Raw genomic sequence first — 21,369 nt, 5'->3', positions numbered from 1 at the left:
TGAGCTATGGTTTCATGAGGGTCATGGTGTCAGATATCTAGTGTCAGATGAATCTTCAGTGATGCCTAAAGATTCAGGATTTGGGTGACAAGGATCTTAACATGTTAGAACAGATCTTGGAGTTGACATTTTTGGCTAAAGTAGTGAAGAATCCTAGTTTCTGCATTATGAAGTACACAGTCTACAGTGAGACAGAGATGCAAGGTCCTACTTTGACACCCTGTTTGTGTTGTTGACATCATTATGATTGAGACTGACAGGCAGACAGCTCTCATTTTGTTGGGTTGGTAATCATTTTGTATTGTAAAATAGACTAAACATAAAAATGCCATTATTCCCGAGCTGCTGTGATGAACGTCACACAACAACAACAACAAGAAGTTTTGTCAGACCTAAAAACTTGGAAACACTTGTTTCCAAGAGTCTTTTTTAGGCTAAGGATTGAGAGATGGAGTGTTGGATTTTAATCCTGGCTTTCTCACACACCTTTTAATATCAAATTTAATCTACAAACTTATTTACTTTGTGCATTTTTCACATACTTTAATTAGAAATGTAAATTCAGTCATATTCTTTTGCATTACATTTTAATTGTACGTAGTACATTTTAATGTGGGAGGAACAATTAAACATTTAGCTGAACTTAATGATTCTAATATGCTGATTTGGCACTGTTTTTGTTATTTATATTTTTGTGAAATTTTTGATTAATAGAAAGTTCAATTAACAGCATTTGTTTGAAATAGATTTTTTCAACCATTATATACAGTCACTTAAAAAAAATCAATATAGGCTTAAATCTTACTTGACCCCAAACTTTTGAATGGTAGTGTATTATGGTTTCCACAAAAATATTAAGCAGCAAAAACACATTTCCACATTGGTAATAATAAGAAATGTTTCTTGAGCAGCAAATCAGCATATCATACTGATTTATGAAAGATCATGTGACACTGAAGACTGGACTAATGATGCTGAAAATTCAGCTTTGCCATCACAGGAATAAATTACATTTTAAAATATGTTAAAATAAAATTTTTAAATTTTAATATTTTACAATATAAGTTTTTTTTACAGTATTTCTTTAATCCAATTAATGCAGAATATTTTGAGACGTCTTTCAAATATATACAAAAAATATATAAATTATTCCAAACTTGTTTAATTTGAAAAATTTAAACTCAGTTCTATAACCAAACAATAATTGGTGGTCCCCCTGCAGTACCACCATGGAGGTCACAGACTAGGTCTAGGTTTATGTCAAGTTGTCTATGGGCTGTTTCATCACATATGTTAAAATTGACCTTATCTGGGACCCTTTAGGATTGTGAGTTGTCATAAGTCTACTGCCACTTTACCAGTCTTTGTGCTTTTAATTTCTCAACTCAGACAAATGTGTTTCCATGGAAACAATGCTATGATATTAATGTGATGTTGGATAGGTGAGAGAAAGCTCAGAGGATCTAAAAATAACCTTAAAATAGCATCAAACATGTCTGTAAGGGAAGGAAAATGTTTCATGCTCCTTTTTTATATCTGCGCCACTCCCAGTCCTTAAATAAAGGACTCTAATTCTCATATAGTCAACACAAATATTGCCATGAATATGACTTTGCTATATTCTTTCTTTGATATTTCCAAATTCATTATTCTTGTTTCCTTGTTCTTGAGACACATTCTTGCTTGTTTAAAACATTTGTTGACAAAGAAACCGCCTCTTTTTTTTCAGGCCAGTCTGTTTGTTTTTTTCATAACCAGTGCTAACATTTAGCTTGCATGTATTTTTACAGTATTTTACATGATTCAAATTTAACATATTTTGTAACATTGTCTTTTTTGTGTGTTTCGGGTCTGCGTGACTGTGCAGATGAATATGGCTCTTTCTCATAACTATAAAGAGAGAGAGATTATCCTATAAAACTACTTACTATTAGCTAGGGATAAAACTATTACCTTTTTCACGCTAAACCAAGATAAAATATCCTGACGGTTAGTATTATAGTTTAAAATGTAATTAAATTTTGATTATCGTGATTTTGAAAACTCGCGGTAAATCATGTCCATGCAAGTCTGACACAGCCGTTAATATCGTTAACGGCTCTGGTCTGACACAGGCGCGCGCATGTAATGTTGTTTTTTGTTCGAGAATAAATGGCGGAAGGCAGTGAAAGAGCTCGGGAGATTATTGGGATTTTTAGATTATAGCCTTCTAGAGGTGTGGTGGTCATATTAAGTCTTTTACAAAAGTCCCGAGGGAAACTTTTCAGATGATGGTCAGACTGGGTGACCAATGGTCACCCAGTCTACAGAACATGCTAAAAGAATGTCGCTGCAAAAGAGGAAACACTTCAAATCATCTTCGTGACCATCTCCCTATTGTATATCAAACGCAAGGTAACGTTACATTTACGTTACCCTTTACCTCAATAGCAAAATACTTTTGGGAAATAATTGGACACAAAATATTGTTTTGAGTAGAAATATTTTACACTTTATAACTAACGTTAACGCAAAGCCTCCGCGAAGAAAAGTTCGTAGCAAGACGAACGAACAAGTTCAAACAAGACTATTATTGGTGACATTTAAGGGATAATGTATTTTAATTGTATAACGTACAGTTTACACATTTTTTTTTTTTTTACCTCAGAAATAATTACGGGACACGAAATATTGAACTGAGATCTAACGTTATAGCGATATGACACAGCACCTAAAATAATATCAAAACACTCCAACGCAGCCTCCATTCTTTGCGAAAGATGGACTAAAAGGCGCACAGGAAACAAAAACCTTGAAAAAATTATATACGACCCCGCCTAACCACAGAGATGTCGATTCGCACGGGACTAGTAGCTGCTAATATTATGACAGGACCTTATGACAGGACCTCTGTGTTCGGCGAAATATGGTAGGTCATTTGCGGGGGGATTTTTACTTTACAAATTACAGACATGGCCAATTCGCACGGGAATAATAGAGCTGGTAAGTCCCGCCCATCCGTAAAACCCCAAGTGGACCTCTAGGTTGAAAAATCGTCAATGCAAGTGAATGGGAGAAAATAATTATTTTCTGGTCCCGTTTGAATTGTGCCATGAATGTGAACATATGTTGTAGGCCTATGTGAATTTTTTATATAATGTTTCATGTTACGAGTTTGACCGTATATTGTACGATTCTTTGGCTAGCAGTTGTGGAAAAGACATAACGAGAAAGACTACATGTCGCCTATGTGACGTCACCCCATAACACATTTCCCTCCACTTGTCAAATCACGGTGCTAATGCTGCGATAATCTATGGAGACAGATCGAGATGCCTGTGTGTTTTGTACCCAAATGTCACCATTCAAACCAAATGGGCTGTTCTTTCTTCAGATTCGCGTCGAAAGCAGCGAAGAGTTGTAGTCCACAAAGTGCTCTCACACAAAGTCTAACCGTATCAAACTTCTACCAGCTAAATTGTAGCATTCTTTACACGAAACATTATATTAAAAATTCACAGACAACATATGTCACATTCATGGCAAAATTCAAACGGGACCAGAAAATAATTATTTTCTCCCATTCACTTGCATTGACGATTTTTCAACCTAGAGGTCCAGTGGGGTTAGCGGAAGGGGCGGGACTTACCAGCTCTATACAGGCGGGTAATCCATCGACCGGAAGTTGAAGCCGGCCGCGTCCCGCCATCTTGTTAGCATTCCATTGACTCCCATTCATTTTGGCGTCACTTTGACAGCGAATAACTTTACATCTGAGGCGTTTAAAGACTCCATTTGTCCATTATTTATTTCTAAAGAAACACGACAATGTATAAAGGGCTCCATTACCTTCTATGTTACATTATGGCCCCGTAGAAACAGTTTTTGTAAAAATTGGCTAACGATTGCATTTGCATCATAACCACTCGACTCTCTGTCGCACAGTAGAGAAATTACCGTACAGATAGGAGGAGAAGCTCGCAGGCAATCGGGGGGACGTCAAGGGAGAAGCCCTGGCTTTACATTTTAAAATAAATACTATACAAAATAATTAATCAGAATACTTACTCCTGCTTACTCACGCCAAAGAACTCTTTGCTCAAGCGCGCCGTCTCTGCAAGATTAAAGTTGGCAGTTTGCACGCACAGCTACTAGAAGATTTAGGCCTACATCTGTCAGACAGGTTGCTTACGTCATCAAGCTTAGTTTGAGTCGGTTTGAGTCTGCGCGTCAGGAACGGAAGTGCTAAAAAATCGCTAAAAATGGGCTTCACTTGTCTCAATTGAGTTCCAATGAGATGGCTCTGTCCACTTCTTATACTGTCTATGGATTAATATCACAGACAACCTCTGCAATTATTACAAATGACTAGAGGTCACCATTACGAGCTCTGTCACGTTCTTTTTTTGCTAGTAGACTCTCCTCTGTTTGGCAGTTTTCTAAAGCCTGGAACACACCAAGCCGACGGTCGGCCGTCGGGCAGTTTCCGTGCGTCGGCCGACTAAATCTTCTTAGTGTGTTCCGCACCATCGGCTGAAATTGGTCCTCGTCGGCTTAAAGCCTGGAACACACCAAGCCGACGCCGACGAACTAGCGCTGAGGAAAGCCGTCTGTGTTGTCGCCTCGCGTCGGGGTTAAAAGCGGCACCTGAACACACCAAGAGAACTACTGCCGACTGTCAGTCAGCTAGAATGCGCGTTCTGCGCCTGCGTGTAAATGAGACAACTGTCTATTTCTGCAGATATATTCGTCTATATTCGTCATTCAAAAAGGGAAACCGACGCTGCCGGCTGCAGATACACACACCGTAAACAAAGCAGTGCGTGCTTACCATTTTGAATATCAATCCTGCTAAACACTTTCTTTATTCCACTCCTCTCGTGTTAATATTAAAATATGCGCCAAGGAACACTCAGGTAAGATGACATATCATTAGAACAGTGTCTATCTGTACCGTTTTGACTTCTTTGCTCGCTGTTTTGCTATATTCTCGTGCACTGCCTCATTCACTAAGCTGAAAAGCCAATCAGAGTTCCCTCTTTCGCCGACAGCCCGACGCCGATTCAACATGTCGAATCGGCCGTTACAAAGCAGACGAGGACCAATTTCAGCCGACGGTGCGGAACACACTGAGAAGATTTAGTCGGCCGACGCACGGAAACTGCCCGACGGCCGGCCGTCGGCTTGGTGTGTTCCAGGCTTAAGACGGCTGATTCTCCGGAGGCTCAAGATTTTGCTGCTCCATGTCAATCTTTCTCACTTGTTGTGACAACTAACCTATGCCACTCCCACAACATACACACATCAAAGTAACCTGAGCAACTTTTCTCTATTTATGGATATGATAAGACATGCACAGGCGAGTTATGTACTCAGTTTCCTGCGAACGCCATCCCAATATAGGTCTAAAATATAAACACTTACAATAGGCTTACCATTAGTGAATCAGGGTAAGATAAAAACATGTTTTGGATGAAGGAATTGATGATGTATTGACTTTTGTTAATTTTGAACAAAAAAAGTTACGTACTGTACCTTTAAATAAAGAAAATCTATGAATGTTTGAAATCAGAGATGTCTGATAATGAGCCTTATATGACAGAGAGAAATGTCAATGTTTGCTTGGGTTCATTCCTTGTGTCCTGTGACTTGTTTGCCTCTTTGACCCTTTTTGAACTTCAGTGCAGCAAAAGAGTGTTATTGCTAGATATGGTCTATCTTCTGGAAATACTTGATATAACTTTTTGTTTTTCTCACATTGTGAACGTCAGAAATGCATTTCAGTTTCAGTACATAAATAAAATTAATTCTACAAGATCTTGTTCTGACTTTGCTGGATTGAAACTAAAAGTCAGTGCAATGAAAGGTTACTTTAATACCCTCCGGTGACTTTTAATGTAAATGATTGCTTTTAGTCACTGTTAAACCTCAGAGGTCTGTCTCATAATAACCTGATGCAGTCCCTCAGTGCTTCTATTGTACGTGAACAAAAGGTATGAAGGATTAATCACTTATTCAGAATCATACAGCAGCGCTCCTTTCGGTGAGCACTGTCAAACAATTGCAGACGCAATTGGCTTTTCTTTGCATTATTTAAGCATATTGAAAAGAATGAGAATGTGTAATGTGGTGAATTGTTGAAGCTTAAATTGCTTCTTCAGAGCTTGGCAGACACAAACACTGTGTCATCAGACCGGCCCACCACCAGCTGCTAAATATATTTAAATAAGTCCACTGAATATGAACAAAGCCATAAACAATGCATGCTCATTAGTGATCGCCAAACCTTCCTCACTGTTGCCAGAGGAGTTCGGCTCTTGAATTCAAATCTCAATTATGCCAATAAAAAACGCTTTTCTCTTTCCTATAGGTACACAAATTTGTTTGTGACCAACAATGGCAGCCATCAACAAAGTGGCTTATGCTGTTGTTCTCATTGTACAGTGTCACATGTGTAGAAACATTGATAAAGACCAGTTGACGGATGTAATGCCCTTGGCCATTTTTGTTTTGCTCAAGCCGACTGCATTTATTCACTTGAGAATCTCCAAGAATTTTTGTTTTGTTGAACAGCGCAAAACTTGTAGTTGTGAAACATGAATTTGAAAATAATGCAAGGCCTTGCTCCATTAAACATAAATGCGTGTTTTTTTTTGTTTTGTTTTTTTTTAGGTAGATTTGCACAAAGAGAATGAGCTGTCAATCACGCAATGAATAATTGAGTGAAGATGCAAAGATGCATCTACAGGTCGAACTTTTCTCAGTGCATCGCTTTGCCCAAAGAGCACCTGACCTTGTGATATTGCCCCATGCACCTGCAATAGTGAGATATATATTTCAACCTGCCCTATGCCAGGGGTGAATAGAGGCCCTAGTGTTTGCTCACCTTGTAGAGAATCGCCCCTGGCTGTTTACACTGTGTGGGCTGTGAGGTTGCACACAGATTTTAAAAATGGATTGATGACCACCAAACGACATTGGAAAGCCAAAGGGCAAAACAGAAGTTCACTTTAGTTTGCAGCTTATTGACAGATTTCCGTTTTGATATCGCTTGATGTTTTTCTTCATGATTAGTGCTATTGCTTGACATGGTTTGATGTGCTTCACTGGTCTTGTTTGATCAGTAGATGTTGTGATATTATTTATTTATTGTGTGCTTCTGTTACAAAATTCATATAATGAAAGGATTGTTTTGGTTCTGGATTCTAACTGGTCAAGACAGCTGTACTAAAAAACATGATGTAGCCTACTAATAGGGACTATATCTTCATGCAAAAGTTTGTCACATGATTATATTAATTGTGATTTTTATTTAAAAATGGTTCAGTTAATTCTTTAATTTTGGTGTCTTTTATTAGGTGTCTTTTATTTTAGGCTATTCTTTGATAAATAGAAAGTTTAATTGAAATTGTAAAATTGTAAATGTTTACTGTCAGTGTTTTTTTTTTTTTAATATTTTTTTATTATTGTTTTCAATTAAATTATGGACATTATAATGCTGTGGTGCCTAAAATTGCTTGTAGCATAAAAGTGGTTTATATAGGTTTTAATGTGTTTCATTTGGGTATTTTTAACAAAGTGGTAGGGTTGTGCCAATAGACTATTGTGTATCGGCGATAGAGATATTGCTGATTGCTTTGACGATATCAATACGATAATTGGCTCGTTTTACTATTAATGTATTAAATTATTATTATTATTATTATTATTATAAAGCTAGTATTGTTATTAAATTAATATTAGCAACTACAATTAATTTGCCTTGCCTAAATTCATTATGACATCACCACATATCCTAACATTTGCGACATCACCAACACGCGCGTATGAGGACTCCTAAGAAAATGTTTTTAAAAGACTAAAAAACTACATTCTAGAGTCCTGCACGGGTTCGGGTACCCGCGGGTGACCCGCAAATTTTGCTCAAACGGGTGAAAAATATCCAACTGTGTCGGATACGGGTGCGGGTCGGGTCGGGTCGGACACAGGGGAAACACGGGTCTAAACACGGGTTTAAAATAATCACATGCAAACGTAAAAATATATGCATATTTTTAGGAACACATCTACAAAAATATTCCTGTATTTCAAGTTGATAAAATAATTTAAAATCCACATCAGTTTATTTGTGCCCACGCGCCACGCCCTCCCAGGAATCTATAACGTTACCAAGGCTACTTTCACTTTTAAAAATTCATCATAACCGCGCGCGCGATCTGCTTGCAGTCGACGAGATGCTGAGGAGTTGAAGAAAAGAATAGCTAGCTACTAGTGTAGTGGAGATTGTAAAGTTGTCGACAATACGTCATCAGAAATCTAGTCCAGTGTGTGGGAGAAATTTGGAGTTAGCCTATCTGAAGAAAATATTGTGAAAGGCTTATTTGCTGCATGCATTTTCGTGTTGGATAGCCGCAAACGTGCAACTTCATCGCCGAGGAAGCACGCAGGGACTGTGGTAACAAACCAATCAGTTCTATCGAACAGTATTTTTCAAATTTAACACTGTTAAGTATGTGTGGTGTGCAGCAGGGCGAGTTTGAACCATAGACAGTAGGTTTGAACCCAAAATTGTCAGATGTAGGCTAGACGAAATTGCGTGGCAGATATAGTGTTGTAGCCGCGTCTGTTCGATTGGTAAATTGTGATAAGGCTAACGTTACTCAGTTTTGTGGTAACGTTAGCCATGTTTTTCATGTAGGCCTACCGGCCTTTTTACAGCTTCGTGTAATAACTTCTGTATGACCTGTGTCTATAATGTGATTGGCTAAACTTATTTTATTTCGGGTGCGGGTCGGGTGTCGGTTCTATTTTAAGCGGGTCGGGTGCGGATTTTAATTAGTGCTGCTGTCGGAAAACGGGTCGGGTGCGGTTTTAAGCACTGCGGGTACGGGCGGGTGCGGATTTACAAAATCGGACCCGTGCAGGACTCTGCTACATCCCACATCAAAATTGAATTGCAAAGTGATCCATTCACAAATTGTCAAGAGTGCTTGTTTTAACAGACGCATCATTTAGATCCAAGATGAAAACGGCATTGTTTGTCAGCATTTTGTATCCATAGCAGATTAACAAAACATATATATAATAACTAATAACACTAAAAACAATACAATTACAAAATATTAATAATAATAATATCACTAAAATGACATAGGCCTAATAACAGTATTTAGTTCACAAATACAGCACAACTCTGCCATCTGTGAAAATCAAAAGCAGCTTCAAACACTTGTTTAACAAGAAATATTCTTCTATTTTTTTCACTGTCATTAGTCCACAAGAGAAATATTAAGCCAGTAAATTAAGATAGTTGCTATACCGTTATATCCATCGTCGTCTCTAAGAGAATGCGACGGTAATGCAGCGACAGATGCCGAAAGCTCAGTCCATTTCTGCTTTCACTTTCAGGGAATGAGCGCGTTTACATGCACGTTCTTAACCTGATTATGCTGAATAAACTGACAATGCATGTGGTCATCTAAACGCATTAACCCGTTTTCCTTTATCGGAGTCAAGTCATAAGTTTAAGTATAAACTGATTGACTTAAACTTAAACACCGATTGATAGAATTTTGCGCCTTACTCTGATTTCTCCCAGCATTTAAAACACATTAACCCGCGTTCTTTGGGCTTATTGAAGTGCGCATATGTGAAGTGCATCCAGACAGAGAGAGCACTGGTAGGAGGACATATATCACAAACTCCGACTCTTTCTTGACCCAAGGAATTATTAAAATGTGTTCTCATCTCGTGCAGAAGTAGTCAAAATGCTGCATCTGTAACGGCGTGAGAGGATAATGTGTGTCCGTAAATTTCCCGCTGACATGTTGAAAGATTCAAAAATGATTAGGATCTTTTTTTTTACCTCACTATACCGGGAAATAACCTGATTTAGCCTATTAATAAACACTCCACCTTTGCTAGCAAAATAGAAAAATATTCTCATATATAAAACAAAGTAATAAAACAAGCAAATTAATGAGTCAATAAGCAAGTTAATAATCAAATAAGTAAGCCCCGCCCCCTCATGATAATATCGTGTATCGCCGATCTCACAGGCTGACGATAGGACGATCTGAAAATGGAGCATCGCAACACTACAAAGTAGTATAGGCCTAGATTTAGGCTATAATATTGTCATCATTGATAACATTTCCTGTGGTAAACCCACAAGATTATCTCTTATTTTGGAAAAAGCTTTGTGGACTTGCGTGGAGAGTTAGATACAATGTATGTATTTCATTTCCAAATTACGAAAGGGAAATTCAGTCATGCTCTATATTTTGGCCTGGCTCGTACCAGTGGATAAAAACCAATACAACCTCATTGTAGTCATTCTGAGTGGGTGGCAGAATGGCAGAGTTTGGTGGAGCTGACATCTTTCTCCTCTTTTGAGTTGCCAAGAGGCGTCTCTGCGCTCCTTCACAAACTAACAAAGGCGTTTACACATGGAAAAATAAGACACATCAAATATGGATCTTTGTGCGTTGAGAATGTGTAAATATATCTTCAAATGCAGGCTTGTTTTTATTTGCTCCCTTGTTGTTGCGGGGGAGTCGGGCTGTTGTCATGAAGCACAGCTCCTCCATCCACTGATCAATATGTTTTCCTCTTTTTCTCTTTCAGAGGAGAAGACACAGCTGGTTCTAAATGTCGACAAACAGCTTGAAGAAGTCAGAGAGTTGGTGGGTCTTTGATCAGTAATTTTCACTCACTCGTTTTCTAAATAATGAATTTGGAAAAATTTCCCCCCTGCATAAACAACACCTGCAATGTCGCCGGTGACATGAGACACTCTTCATCTGGCTGAAGGCTGCTCAATGCTAACGGTGTGATCACATCCACATAATGCTCTTTTAAGTGACACCGCGCGACACATTTCACGCCATTATTGGGGGAAGGCGCCGTGGCAGGTGCCGAAAGAAGGGATGTGTGTCGCATGTAAATTGTCCCATCATGTCATGTTGATTGGACAGTGTAAATCAGCGGGGCCTTTTTGTGCACGCCGGTTTGCTCACATGTGACACGGACACATGTCGTAGTTGTCAGAGCTCAACCGCGCCAGAGGTTTTAATGAAGCGGCACCTCCTAACATGACTTGATTTGCCGGGTGCCTGAATCGATGCCTCTGCACTACCTCTGGTTGACAGTAAACTAGCGAGACAGTTGAATTGTTTTAGTATCATATATCATATGTGAAATGGTTTGCTTGTTTACACTGAATTTAATTGGTGTTTCTAGCTCGAGCAGATGGACCTTGAGGTTCGAGAGATCCCGATTCAGAGCCGAGGCATGTACAACAGCCGTCTGAAGAGCTACAAGCAAGAGATGGAGAAACTTGAGAAAGATTTTGTGAGTATTAAAAACATCTTTAAACAAAAAACAAAAAACATCATGCTTTTTGCGTGAATACTTTCAATGGCCGTGTTCTTCTTCACATAAGCACACAAACGTACACGTGGTTGGAAGTTTAGTCCTTAAACTTTAAAACCACTGAAGGTTATTGGCATTTCCACTGTGGTTAATTCAAAGTGTATTTTTTGCAACTACCACTTGAGCCAAGGAGAGCAGAGCTGTATTTTTCTCCAGATGTCCTTGTTTAGTTATTCATAACTCTACCTGACCATGAAGAATCTTCCCCACACACATCAAACCTTAGCGAGGTGCTTTTACTCTGAAGCCAAATTTTTCCTTTGTTTGTTTTACATCACAATGCTTGTCTTTCTTACCCCCATACAATGATTATAGCCTTGCTGCTAACATGGCGTTAAAAAATAAACAAATAAATAAATACCCCCATACCATGATAGTCTTATTCAAAAACACTTCTTTTTGGTTTCACTGAGGTGGTCACATTTACTTCACACTGTTAGGAGAGGATATACTGAACACACTAAACAAACATTGATCTTTTAATGTTTGTAATATGAGGTGCCGCCCTTACCGTTTTCTCTTGCAAGAGTTATTGTTCCCTACATTCCCTGTTTCTGGTAAATCTTTTTGCGTTTCAGTGATAATATAAATACATATTTAGGTTACATTTTATTTTAAGGTGATGTTGTTACTGTGTAATTACACAAATAAGTACTGTGCAATATTAATTAGCTACATGCACTTACTGTAGGGTTAAGATTAGGATTTGGATTAGGCTTAGTTACTTTTAATTGTGCATGTAACTATGTCACCTTAACATAAAATATGACCTATATTTACGTGATATATATATACACTGCCGTTAAAAATTTTGGGATCAGTACGATTTTTAATGTATTTAAAAGAAGTCTCTTATTCTCACCAAGGCTGCATTTATTTGATAAAAAACCCCAGTAATATTTGTAAATATTATGACAATTTAAAATAATTGTTTTCTATTTGAATATATTTTAAAATACAATTTATTCCTGTGATGCAAAGCTGAATTTTCAGCATCATTACTCCAGTCTTCAGTGTCATATGATCCTTCAGAAATCATTCTAATATACTGATTTGATGCTAAAAAACATTCATTATTATTATTATTAATGTTGAAAACAGTTGTTTTAGGATTCTTTGTTGAATACAAAGTTCTATTTCATTGTTTTGAAATAGAATCTTTTGTAACATTATAAATGTCTTTACTGTAACTTATGATCAATTTAATGCATCCTTGCTGAATAAAAGTATTGACTTCTTTTATCCCCCCCCCCCCCAAAAAAAGAGAGAAATGCTATTAATAGATAAATATATATATATTTTTTTACTTTATATTAATCAAAGAATTCTGAAAAAAAATTGTATAACTGTTTTCAACATTGATAATAATAATAAAAGTTTCTTGAGCGGCAAATCATCATATTAGAATGCTTTCTGAAGGACCGTGACACTGAAGACTGGAGTAATGATGCTGAAAATTCAGCTTTGCATCACAGGAATACATTACATTTTAAAATATATTAAAAATAGAAAACAGTTATTTTGAATTGTTATATATACTTGTATATTTACTTAAATATTTATCAAATAAATATTTATATTATAAATATATATTATCTTCATGTGGAAGGATAACAATGATTGTGCTAACTTTTTAATAGAGACTATATGTGACCCTGGATCACAAAACCAGTCATAAGTAGCACGGGTATACTTGTGGCAATAGCCAACAATACATTGTATGGGTCAAAATTATCGATTTTTCTTTTATGCTTTTTTCTTTTTATTGAGTAAAGATCATGTTCCATGAAGATATTTTGTAAATTTCCTACCACAAATATATAAAACATTTATTTTTGTCATTGAATGCAGCACAATCGCGAACATAAATGGACAAATTTAAAGGCCATTTTCTCAATGTTTAGATTTTTTTGCACCCTCAATTCCAGATTTTCAAATAGTTGTCTCCTATCCTAACAAACCATACATTAATGGAAGGCTTATTTATTCAGCTTTCAGCTGATGTATAAATCTCAATTTAAAAAAAAATGTACCTATGTGACTGGTTTTGTGGTCCAGGATCTCACACACACACACACACACACACACACACACACACACACACACACACACACACACACACACACACACACACACACACACACACATATATTATTCGTCTCTTTTAAAATGCTAGCACAATCATTGTTATCCTTCCACATGAAGATAATAGGCTAGTATTATCTTAGGCCTATTATCTTCATGTGGAAGGATAACAATGATTGTCCTTCCACATGAAGATAATAGGCTATATATGTTTTTTATAAATATTTAAGTAAATATAATATATACCCGGGTATACATATACGGGTGAGTACATATACTCACCCGTATATGTATATGTGTGTTTTTTAAATATCACAATGGTATTAAACAATGGTTTTATGGCATTTCAGTACCTCTAGCCTTGTTCTCTTTGCAATCCACTCCATTCGCTTATGCCACCATATGAAGTCTCAGCACGCAGCGAATTCACTTCATCATTTCTTTCAAACTCAGCACCTGCACCTAACTCAAGGTGCTCTTGATATCAATTACCAGATGGCTACGGCATCCACAACGATTCCAGAAAGGCTGACATAAATGAGGAGAGTTTTGAAAAGGATCTTTTGCCAGTGATCTGATGTTGTGCCGCTGTGCTGATAGCTCAGATCACAGTGGAGATCTCTCGTCTCCGAGGGGCCTCACGTTCCTCACCGTGGGCATTTAATTGGCCGATGATTAATCTTTAGCTTCTCCCTCTTGACTGTTGCCGTGCTTAATTATCATGCAATTAACACCCGCTGTGAAAGGGTTTAGTGCACCGTTCATGGTTGCATTCCTTTGCCTTTCACCTCATTTTTTTTTTTTTAGATATATTTCTATGCTAACTAATCATGGATATGCAAGATGTTGGTTGCTGTTAACATTTAAGCCGTCGTTTGTTTTTTATGCTTTCCAGACTCAGTAATTTGGAAACTAAAAGATCAAATATTTTACTTTTTGTAGATAATTCAAGAAATTAAAATTCATTGGGCTCAATAGTAATTATAATGAAATGGAGAATGTTATATTAATGAAAACAGTAAGTAATGTATGTCCTAAACTTCTGGTTTAGTCTATTTATATATGAATGAGATAATTGTCCTGATTGAAAGCCATTTTCTCCTTGGTTCTTTAAGTTTATGTGCATTTGAAGAACAGATCCCCCTGAAGCCGCCGGTGATAGCAAACCCCAGAAACTTGTCCTAAAGCTGGGAGATTCAGCTGGCTCCTCAGAAGTGCCAAATGCTTTAGCGTGGATGGCTTATCCTCTCTGCCACGCAACGTGAGCACACACGCACACTTCTAAGAGGTGTCAGGGAGAGGGCCATCGCTGCTCTCTCTAAAAAAGCAGAGGCTTTGTTGTGCTTCCACGGGAAATCAAGGCCTTGTCTTGCCCTTCCCCTCTTCTGGCCTCCCTGGAGCTTCTCTCTCTTTACCCCCGCTCGCACTCACCCGTTCACCCCGCGGTTTGAAGTCTTCGCTCCATCCCACTCGCCAGACTAAGCCTCCTGTTCGGCGGCAGACGGGGACCGGCCGACCTCTTAACCCTGCCATTTTTTTAAGAGAAAGTAGGCAGATATCAGAAGGACATCCCGAAGGTATGCTCGCTTCATGATGGCTTCATTTTGATAATGGGGGCGCAGGGTCTTAAAGCCGAGAACCCCCGCAGAGGCCTTATATTAGCAAAAAGGCAAAAGTGCTAAATGCTCACAAAACAATAAGTTAAAGCTTATTTGTGTTAGGCCGAAAGTCAGTCACGGGCCGTAAAAGCCAAAAGTAAATGTCAGTGCCTCTTAGCGATGCTTTTGTTTGGTCAAAAAGTAATGGAGGCGTAATTAATAAGGAAAAAAAATATCTTCAAAGCAAGTGGAACATTTTTTGTTCTATTCCTTGATATATCAGTCTATATAAGGCCTTACGGGTTCCACATTTATTTTTTGTTGTTTTATTTGTATCAAACAGTAAGTGTTAAATATTTTATTAAAAAAAAGTAATAATTGATTTCTTATCTCTACATTGATTCCCCCCACTTTTATTCAACACTGTATATATAGAAAATATTGAATAAAGGAATTATGGGTGATGGGCTTACATAACATTCTTGTTTATACAAAGCTAGATGTATTTTAATATAGAAAAATTGGTTGTCTCATTGATCAATAAAGAGATGATAAACTAGCTAAACTGCATTATCAGGCTCATTTCCTGGTTCTGGCTCATTTCCTTCTATGAAAGATAGATGGCGACATTGTTCAAGGTATCAGGAAGAGATCGTTGCTCATCACTGCTTTTAGGCAATTGCTAATCAAAGCCGTTTTCCTAGATATAGGTAGACCATCGGTTTCTTTTTTACTTCTTTCCTTTGAGGAACTCTGAGATTAAACACTGTGAATATCCTGGTTGATGGGGGGTACTTGTTTGCTCATTTAAAGGGCAAGATGGGGTCTTGCTTGAGTACGGGTCTCTCCCACCTTTCTACACCTTTCACAAGACTCCAACTCAAGCGTTGTGCTTTGGTCTCAGCACTATAGTGTTTTAATCTTTATGAACTGTGCTCTTTTAATGAACTGACTTCTGAGACTAATAGTTTTTTTAGCAGCTGGCATCACATTTGCATAATAATTTATGAATGTGCTGTTATTTTAGATATTTTATAAAAAAATGTGATGACAAATGATTATTATTATTATTCCTTTTAGCTATTTAGCTATTTTTTATGTTTGAGTTTAATAGTAATAAGGTTGTGCCTACATTTGTATATCATAACACTTTGTTAGGCTTTATTTCATACAATGCTTTTTGCATTTGTATTTTCTAGATATAGAGAAAATGTGAGTCTAAAATCATTCTGATTTTTATGGACAATGGTTGTTAAACCCATGATTTATTATGGATGATTCGATATAAATGGTATGTTTTTTAAAATAATTTTTGGAATAAATTAGTAATGACATAATTATGAGATGTTTGATTATCATGAGTTTGCCTTGAATCAGTTCAGATGGTTTATCAGGTGTATTGTGAAGAAAGCACGGATGATCTTAAAGAAATAAAATTAATATTAAGGTTAATAATGAAATAGTGAATTGTATTGAACATCTTTTAGTGAAATTGAAGCTCTGTACTCAGACAGACATTGCATATATTTAATAATTCTGCATAATTGCATCTATTTAATAATTTTTCTCTTTTATGGCTGACCACAAAAGTATTTTGTAAGGTTTAGGGATTTATACTATGACCAATAACTCAAAAACATGAACATTACCGTGAGTTTAATCACGTTTATTTAAGGCATTATTAAGCTTAAGCAGTCTGATAAGTTTACATGTGAAATTGTTCAATGTGATCTAGTTTTCCAATGGTAAATTTGCCCTAGTTGTTAAAAATGTCAGATTGTGGGCAGCTTTGTTATTTGTTTATTTTTTAAATTGTCTCACAAGGGTAAATGGATGTCTTTGAATGATCTGTGACATTTAGCAAAAAGTCTTTTTAGCGATTTGTCAACTGGCAATTTTAAATGACAAAATTACTGGTCAAGGTTCAGGTCACAGATTCTGCAAAACTTTGTTGGAGTTTGTTAAATCCCTTCAGGGGTTTGTCGGATAAGTAAACTGAAAACAGGTTTGTCAATCATCTTGATGAAATCCACTGACTTCAAAAAAAACTTTGCTGCACTTCCCCAAGTTAACTTTTAATCGTCAAGCTCTTCTCATCTGTAGACTTGTTGCAGCCTTTAGTGCGCTATATCAAGTTTTACACACACATGCTTTCCAAATAAGCCTTTTGAATCTCTCTGAATCAAAACAGAAAACTTGTTTCTTCGAGTTCTTGTCAAACCAACCAAGTCATCAATTACAGCAGCTTCCACAAAAGAGAAGCATGACAGACATACTTGACCCGGATGTTCGACACTTTTAATCGCCTTAAATTAGAGCTGAATATGCACTCTGAAAAACTCTTGATTGTTGTCTGATTGTTTCACGGCACTAAGAAGGTAATGCAGATTAGAACAGTTGTGTCATTTGAGTATAGCCAGCCTGATTACAAACCTTCTGTGTTTATTATGGAAATCTCACGGATTGATGGGATTCTTTTTCTGAGATGGTACCGATTTAAGAAGGGACTAAATCAATCTTTTGAACGTGTCTTTTATTATGGAGTTGTTTTACGCGGGGCGTCTTGCGGATTGGTTGGTACTCTGAGATGGGATTGTGTGGCTTTGCAGAGATCAGCGCTGTGGCGCGTGCTCTAATCGCAGTGATGGGACGGTGATGAGGTGAAGGACTGTGTCACTCGAGGGAGAAAATCAAGCCTCCATGGCTGGGAATGAAGAGCCCATGTTCTTAATAAGAAGTGGAGGTTTTCTCTCAAGCTAGAAAACTAGATCTGGCCGAGTGTATATGAAAGCCTAATTTTACAGCGTAATATTTGGACATTTTTAGATGATTTCTGAATTAATATTCTTTTAATTATAGAAAAATACGAAAACTATTTAGGTCCATGACTGCATTCAGGATAACATAAAAATAGTATTACAATTGAATTGTATGTAAGAGTAACTTTTATTTCTAAAAAACTATTTAGTTTTTTTTTAATACTTTTATTTTTTTGTGGTAATTGCAGCATTTTGTGGATAAAATGTAGCTACAAATCTTCATACAAGTATGAATATTTGTGTAATGTGTTGATTATTTTGCTATGTTTTTGGTTGTGTATCGTTTATTTGAACTGAGTTAATGATTATCCTATTTGTCTTCATAGTTACCCGTGACACAGATCAGGTAGTTTTTCAGTCCAAGACAAACTACTCCATGTGTCTGTGTGTCTGTATGAGAGTGGCTAGAAAATCAGACACAGCAGAGCTGTCTCCTCTCTCGGCCCGTTCCTATCGCTCCTGTAAAGTGAAAGTGACATGTGACACCCCCAGAAAATGATGAACTGACATGAGGGACGAAAAGGGGTGACAACATTTTTTTGATTTGCCAGGCCAGCTTAAGTATGAAAAATCATGAAGTATTTATGAAATGTATTATGAATCATTGCCCCCCCCCCCCCCCCCTAAACGCACGCACCAAAGAGAGAGAGTGACAAAACTTTGACATCTCAGACTCCATAGACATCAATTCGTCCTCCCTTTTAATGGAGTGATATATTTACAGTGCATATATGAAATCTGTAAATTATTGCTAGGTTTTTCTCTGTAATGAGGATGAGAGAGTTCCTTTTTTTTTTTTTAGGGAGCATTTTGACTGGAATTATAGTGGTTGAAAATTATGGTGAAAGCCTGTGGTAGAAATTAGCTTTTTGTAATTGATTAAAATGAGGCAAATCTGAAATATAACGTCACATCCATCACACTTTTTAAAACATAGAGCTTAAAGAGAGAGTAGGTCTAGGTAGCAAACCATTTTTAAGTCTTTGCTTTTTCCTTGCATTTAAATGTTTGATTAAATAATCTTAGATTTTTGTCCAAGCTTATATTTTTGATATTCGCATTTTAAATGAATTTCTTCCTACATAATGCAGGGTAAACTTGTTCTGCTCTAAGAATTATTTTTATTTCTTAAAGTTATTTGTAGAAGTAATTTATTTTATTGTACTTTTATTTTAAATGATTGTTTAAATCGTATTTTATTATAATATTATTCAGTGTTATTTTGTTAAGTTGATTCTATTTTAAAACATATTTATTTGAAATGCATTAAGCAATTATATCAGCTAGATATATTTTTACTATTTAATTTAATTCAATCTATTATATAATTATAATATTATTACTTTGTTAAATTAGTCAGTCGTATAATTATATTTAAATATATTTATCAATTACCACACACACACAATAAAAATAATGTGTAACTGAGTTTAGAGATCATCTCTTTTCCGACAGAGATATATATACAGAAAGGATTAGCAGAGGCCACGGGATAAATATCTTGTCTTGAACTTCCGTCTTGAGCTCTATTGTAATGAATGGTTGCAGTTGATTTCACAGGACTGCACTTCATTATGACTGTGGATGAGGCCTTTGTTTAAATCTCCATTTGAATTTGGTGCACATAGGGCAGTGACAAATATACATTCATGTATAGAATTAATGATGTGGTTAAGCTGCTGTGTGTTTGGGTATTTTTATGCTAATGATTTGAGCATTCATCCCAGACAATAGTCGCGTTGCGAGGAGAAGAGGGAGAGACCGAGCAAGGCGTTATTCACTGTGTAGCCATTCATTCCCGTGTGTATTCGCACACAATAATAGCATATAAGCTCAGCTTTTTTCTTTATGACTGGTTGCATCGGAGTGTTCTTAGAAGAAACACTCACAACAGACATCAGATGCTAAATATGGCATGAACTTAGGTCAGAATATAAAAAAAAACAAAAAAAAAAACATATCACTTTTTTTTTCCAGAAGGAGAGAGTTAGATGGAGTGAGAAAGATGGATCGGGGGAGGTGAAGAAAGACAAGAAAAAAAATAGTTATTTTCTGTGCAGGGTTCAGTGAACCATATGTAGGTAGCCACAGGCTAATGGGCGATTGGTCCCTGGCTCGCCAGGTATCCTGTGCCTCAGAAATCCCTCCTCCATTTCCTCTAATCTCACCTTTTCTCTGGTGCTGACCCAGGGAGGCCCGTTTCATTCCCCACTGCACGCCAGAGGAGAGTGCTGTGATGGGAGCCGGCCCGGCCCTGCCAGCTCTGGCAGTCTCCCTCCCCACCGGCTCTTCTCTATTGATTTCTCCACTCTTGCCTAGCCGGGGTCTGCTCTGCTAGTGCCCGCACCGGCCCTGCTCCCAACCCAGCATTAATGTGAGAAAAAGCTCGGCTGCCAGAGAAACGGGCTTTGATTTTTCATTAGAACTGCTTCCATATTTTAATATTGGGTTTAATCGGCGCTTATGCCTTAAAGAAATAACCATTCGCAGCGACTCCCCGGCCTTCAAGAAGTATATGCCGTTTCTTCAATCAAAGCAGCTTGAATTTGCTCTTTTGTTGAGAGTTCACTTGCAATCGTTTTTTCCCTCGCTCTCTGTATGTGGGCAGAGTCGTTAGGTTTATTGACTGCACTTGGTGTTTCGAACATGACATTGACAGAAATATCCAAGGCTGTATTGGATACAGCATATTTATATTATGTAGAAACTTTTTCATGCCATTTTTTGGCATCTTTTTTTTTTTTTTTTTTTTTTATTATATTTTATTATATCGGCCTCTCTTTTTTCCCTTATGTTTCAATATATATATATATATATATATATATATATATGTATATGAGATTTTCCATGACAAATTAGTTTTTTTTTTAAATAATTTTTTGAATTTGTCATTTTATGTATATTTTTTAAAAAGTACACTAATTTGTAATATAATATTTTACAAATATTAAACATCTAAATTTATAATACATAATAGTAATTATAATAACAGTAATGTTAATATATAAAATAAGTTAATATTATTTACTTAATTATACATTTAATACATTTTAATTATAAAATGAATAATGTTAATGTGATATTTACAAAATATACAAAATACAAAATATTTACAATTACAATCACATGAATATGCTATTGTGACATACGCAGAGTGAAATGTTGCTCTGTGCTTACATTTTATAAAAAAGAAAATAATTAGACGTAATGTTATAATTGATAATATCTATAATTACAATATTATCAATTATAATTATTATTTAAGTCTAATTATTTTCTTTTTTATAAAATGCAAGCACAGAGCAACATTTCACTTTGCGTTAGTATATCAAAATAGCATATTCATGTGATGATTGTAATTGTAAATATTTTGTTAAAAATATTACATTATAAATATAAATATTAATTTTATATTTATAATTGTTATATTGCAAATAATAAATTATAATTATAAA

At 36.4% G+C, this 21,369-nt stretch overlaps 1 protein-coding gene across 8 annotated transcripts in view; it reads left to right on the top strand.

Annotated features, from left to right (window-relative positions):
* The window catches only part of vti1a (vesicle transport through interaction with t-SNAREs 1A), a 144,814-nt gene that overhangs the window by 335 nt on the left and 123,110 nt on the right, over window positions 1-21,369 (top strand). For all 8 annotated transcript variants that reach the window (XM_079851619.1, XM_079851618.1, XM_079851622.1 and 5 more), the window contains exons 2-3: window positions 10,606-10,664; window positions 11,221-11,331. In XM_079851619.1, the coding sequence (XP_079707745.1) occupies window positions 10,606-10,664; window positions 11,221-11,331 (170 nt within the window). The remainder of the gene's footprint in view (window positions 1-10,605; window positions 10,665-11,220; window positions 11,332-21,369) is intronic.

Source organism: Squalius cephalus (genome assembly GCF_949319135.1).
Source record: "Squalius cephalus genome assembly, chromosome: 19".
Taxonomy (NCBI): domain Eukaryota; kingdom Metazoa; phylum Chordata; class Actinopteri; order Cypriniformes; family Leuciscidae; genus Squalius; species Squalius cephalus.
This window is presented reverse-complemented; position numbering and strand designations above follow the sequence as displayed.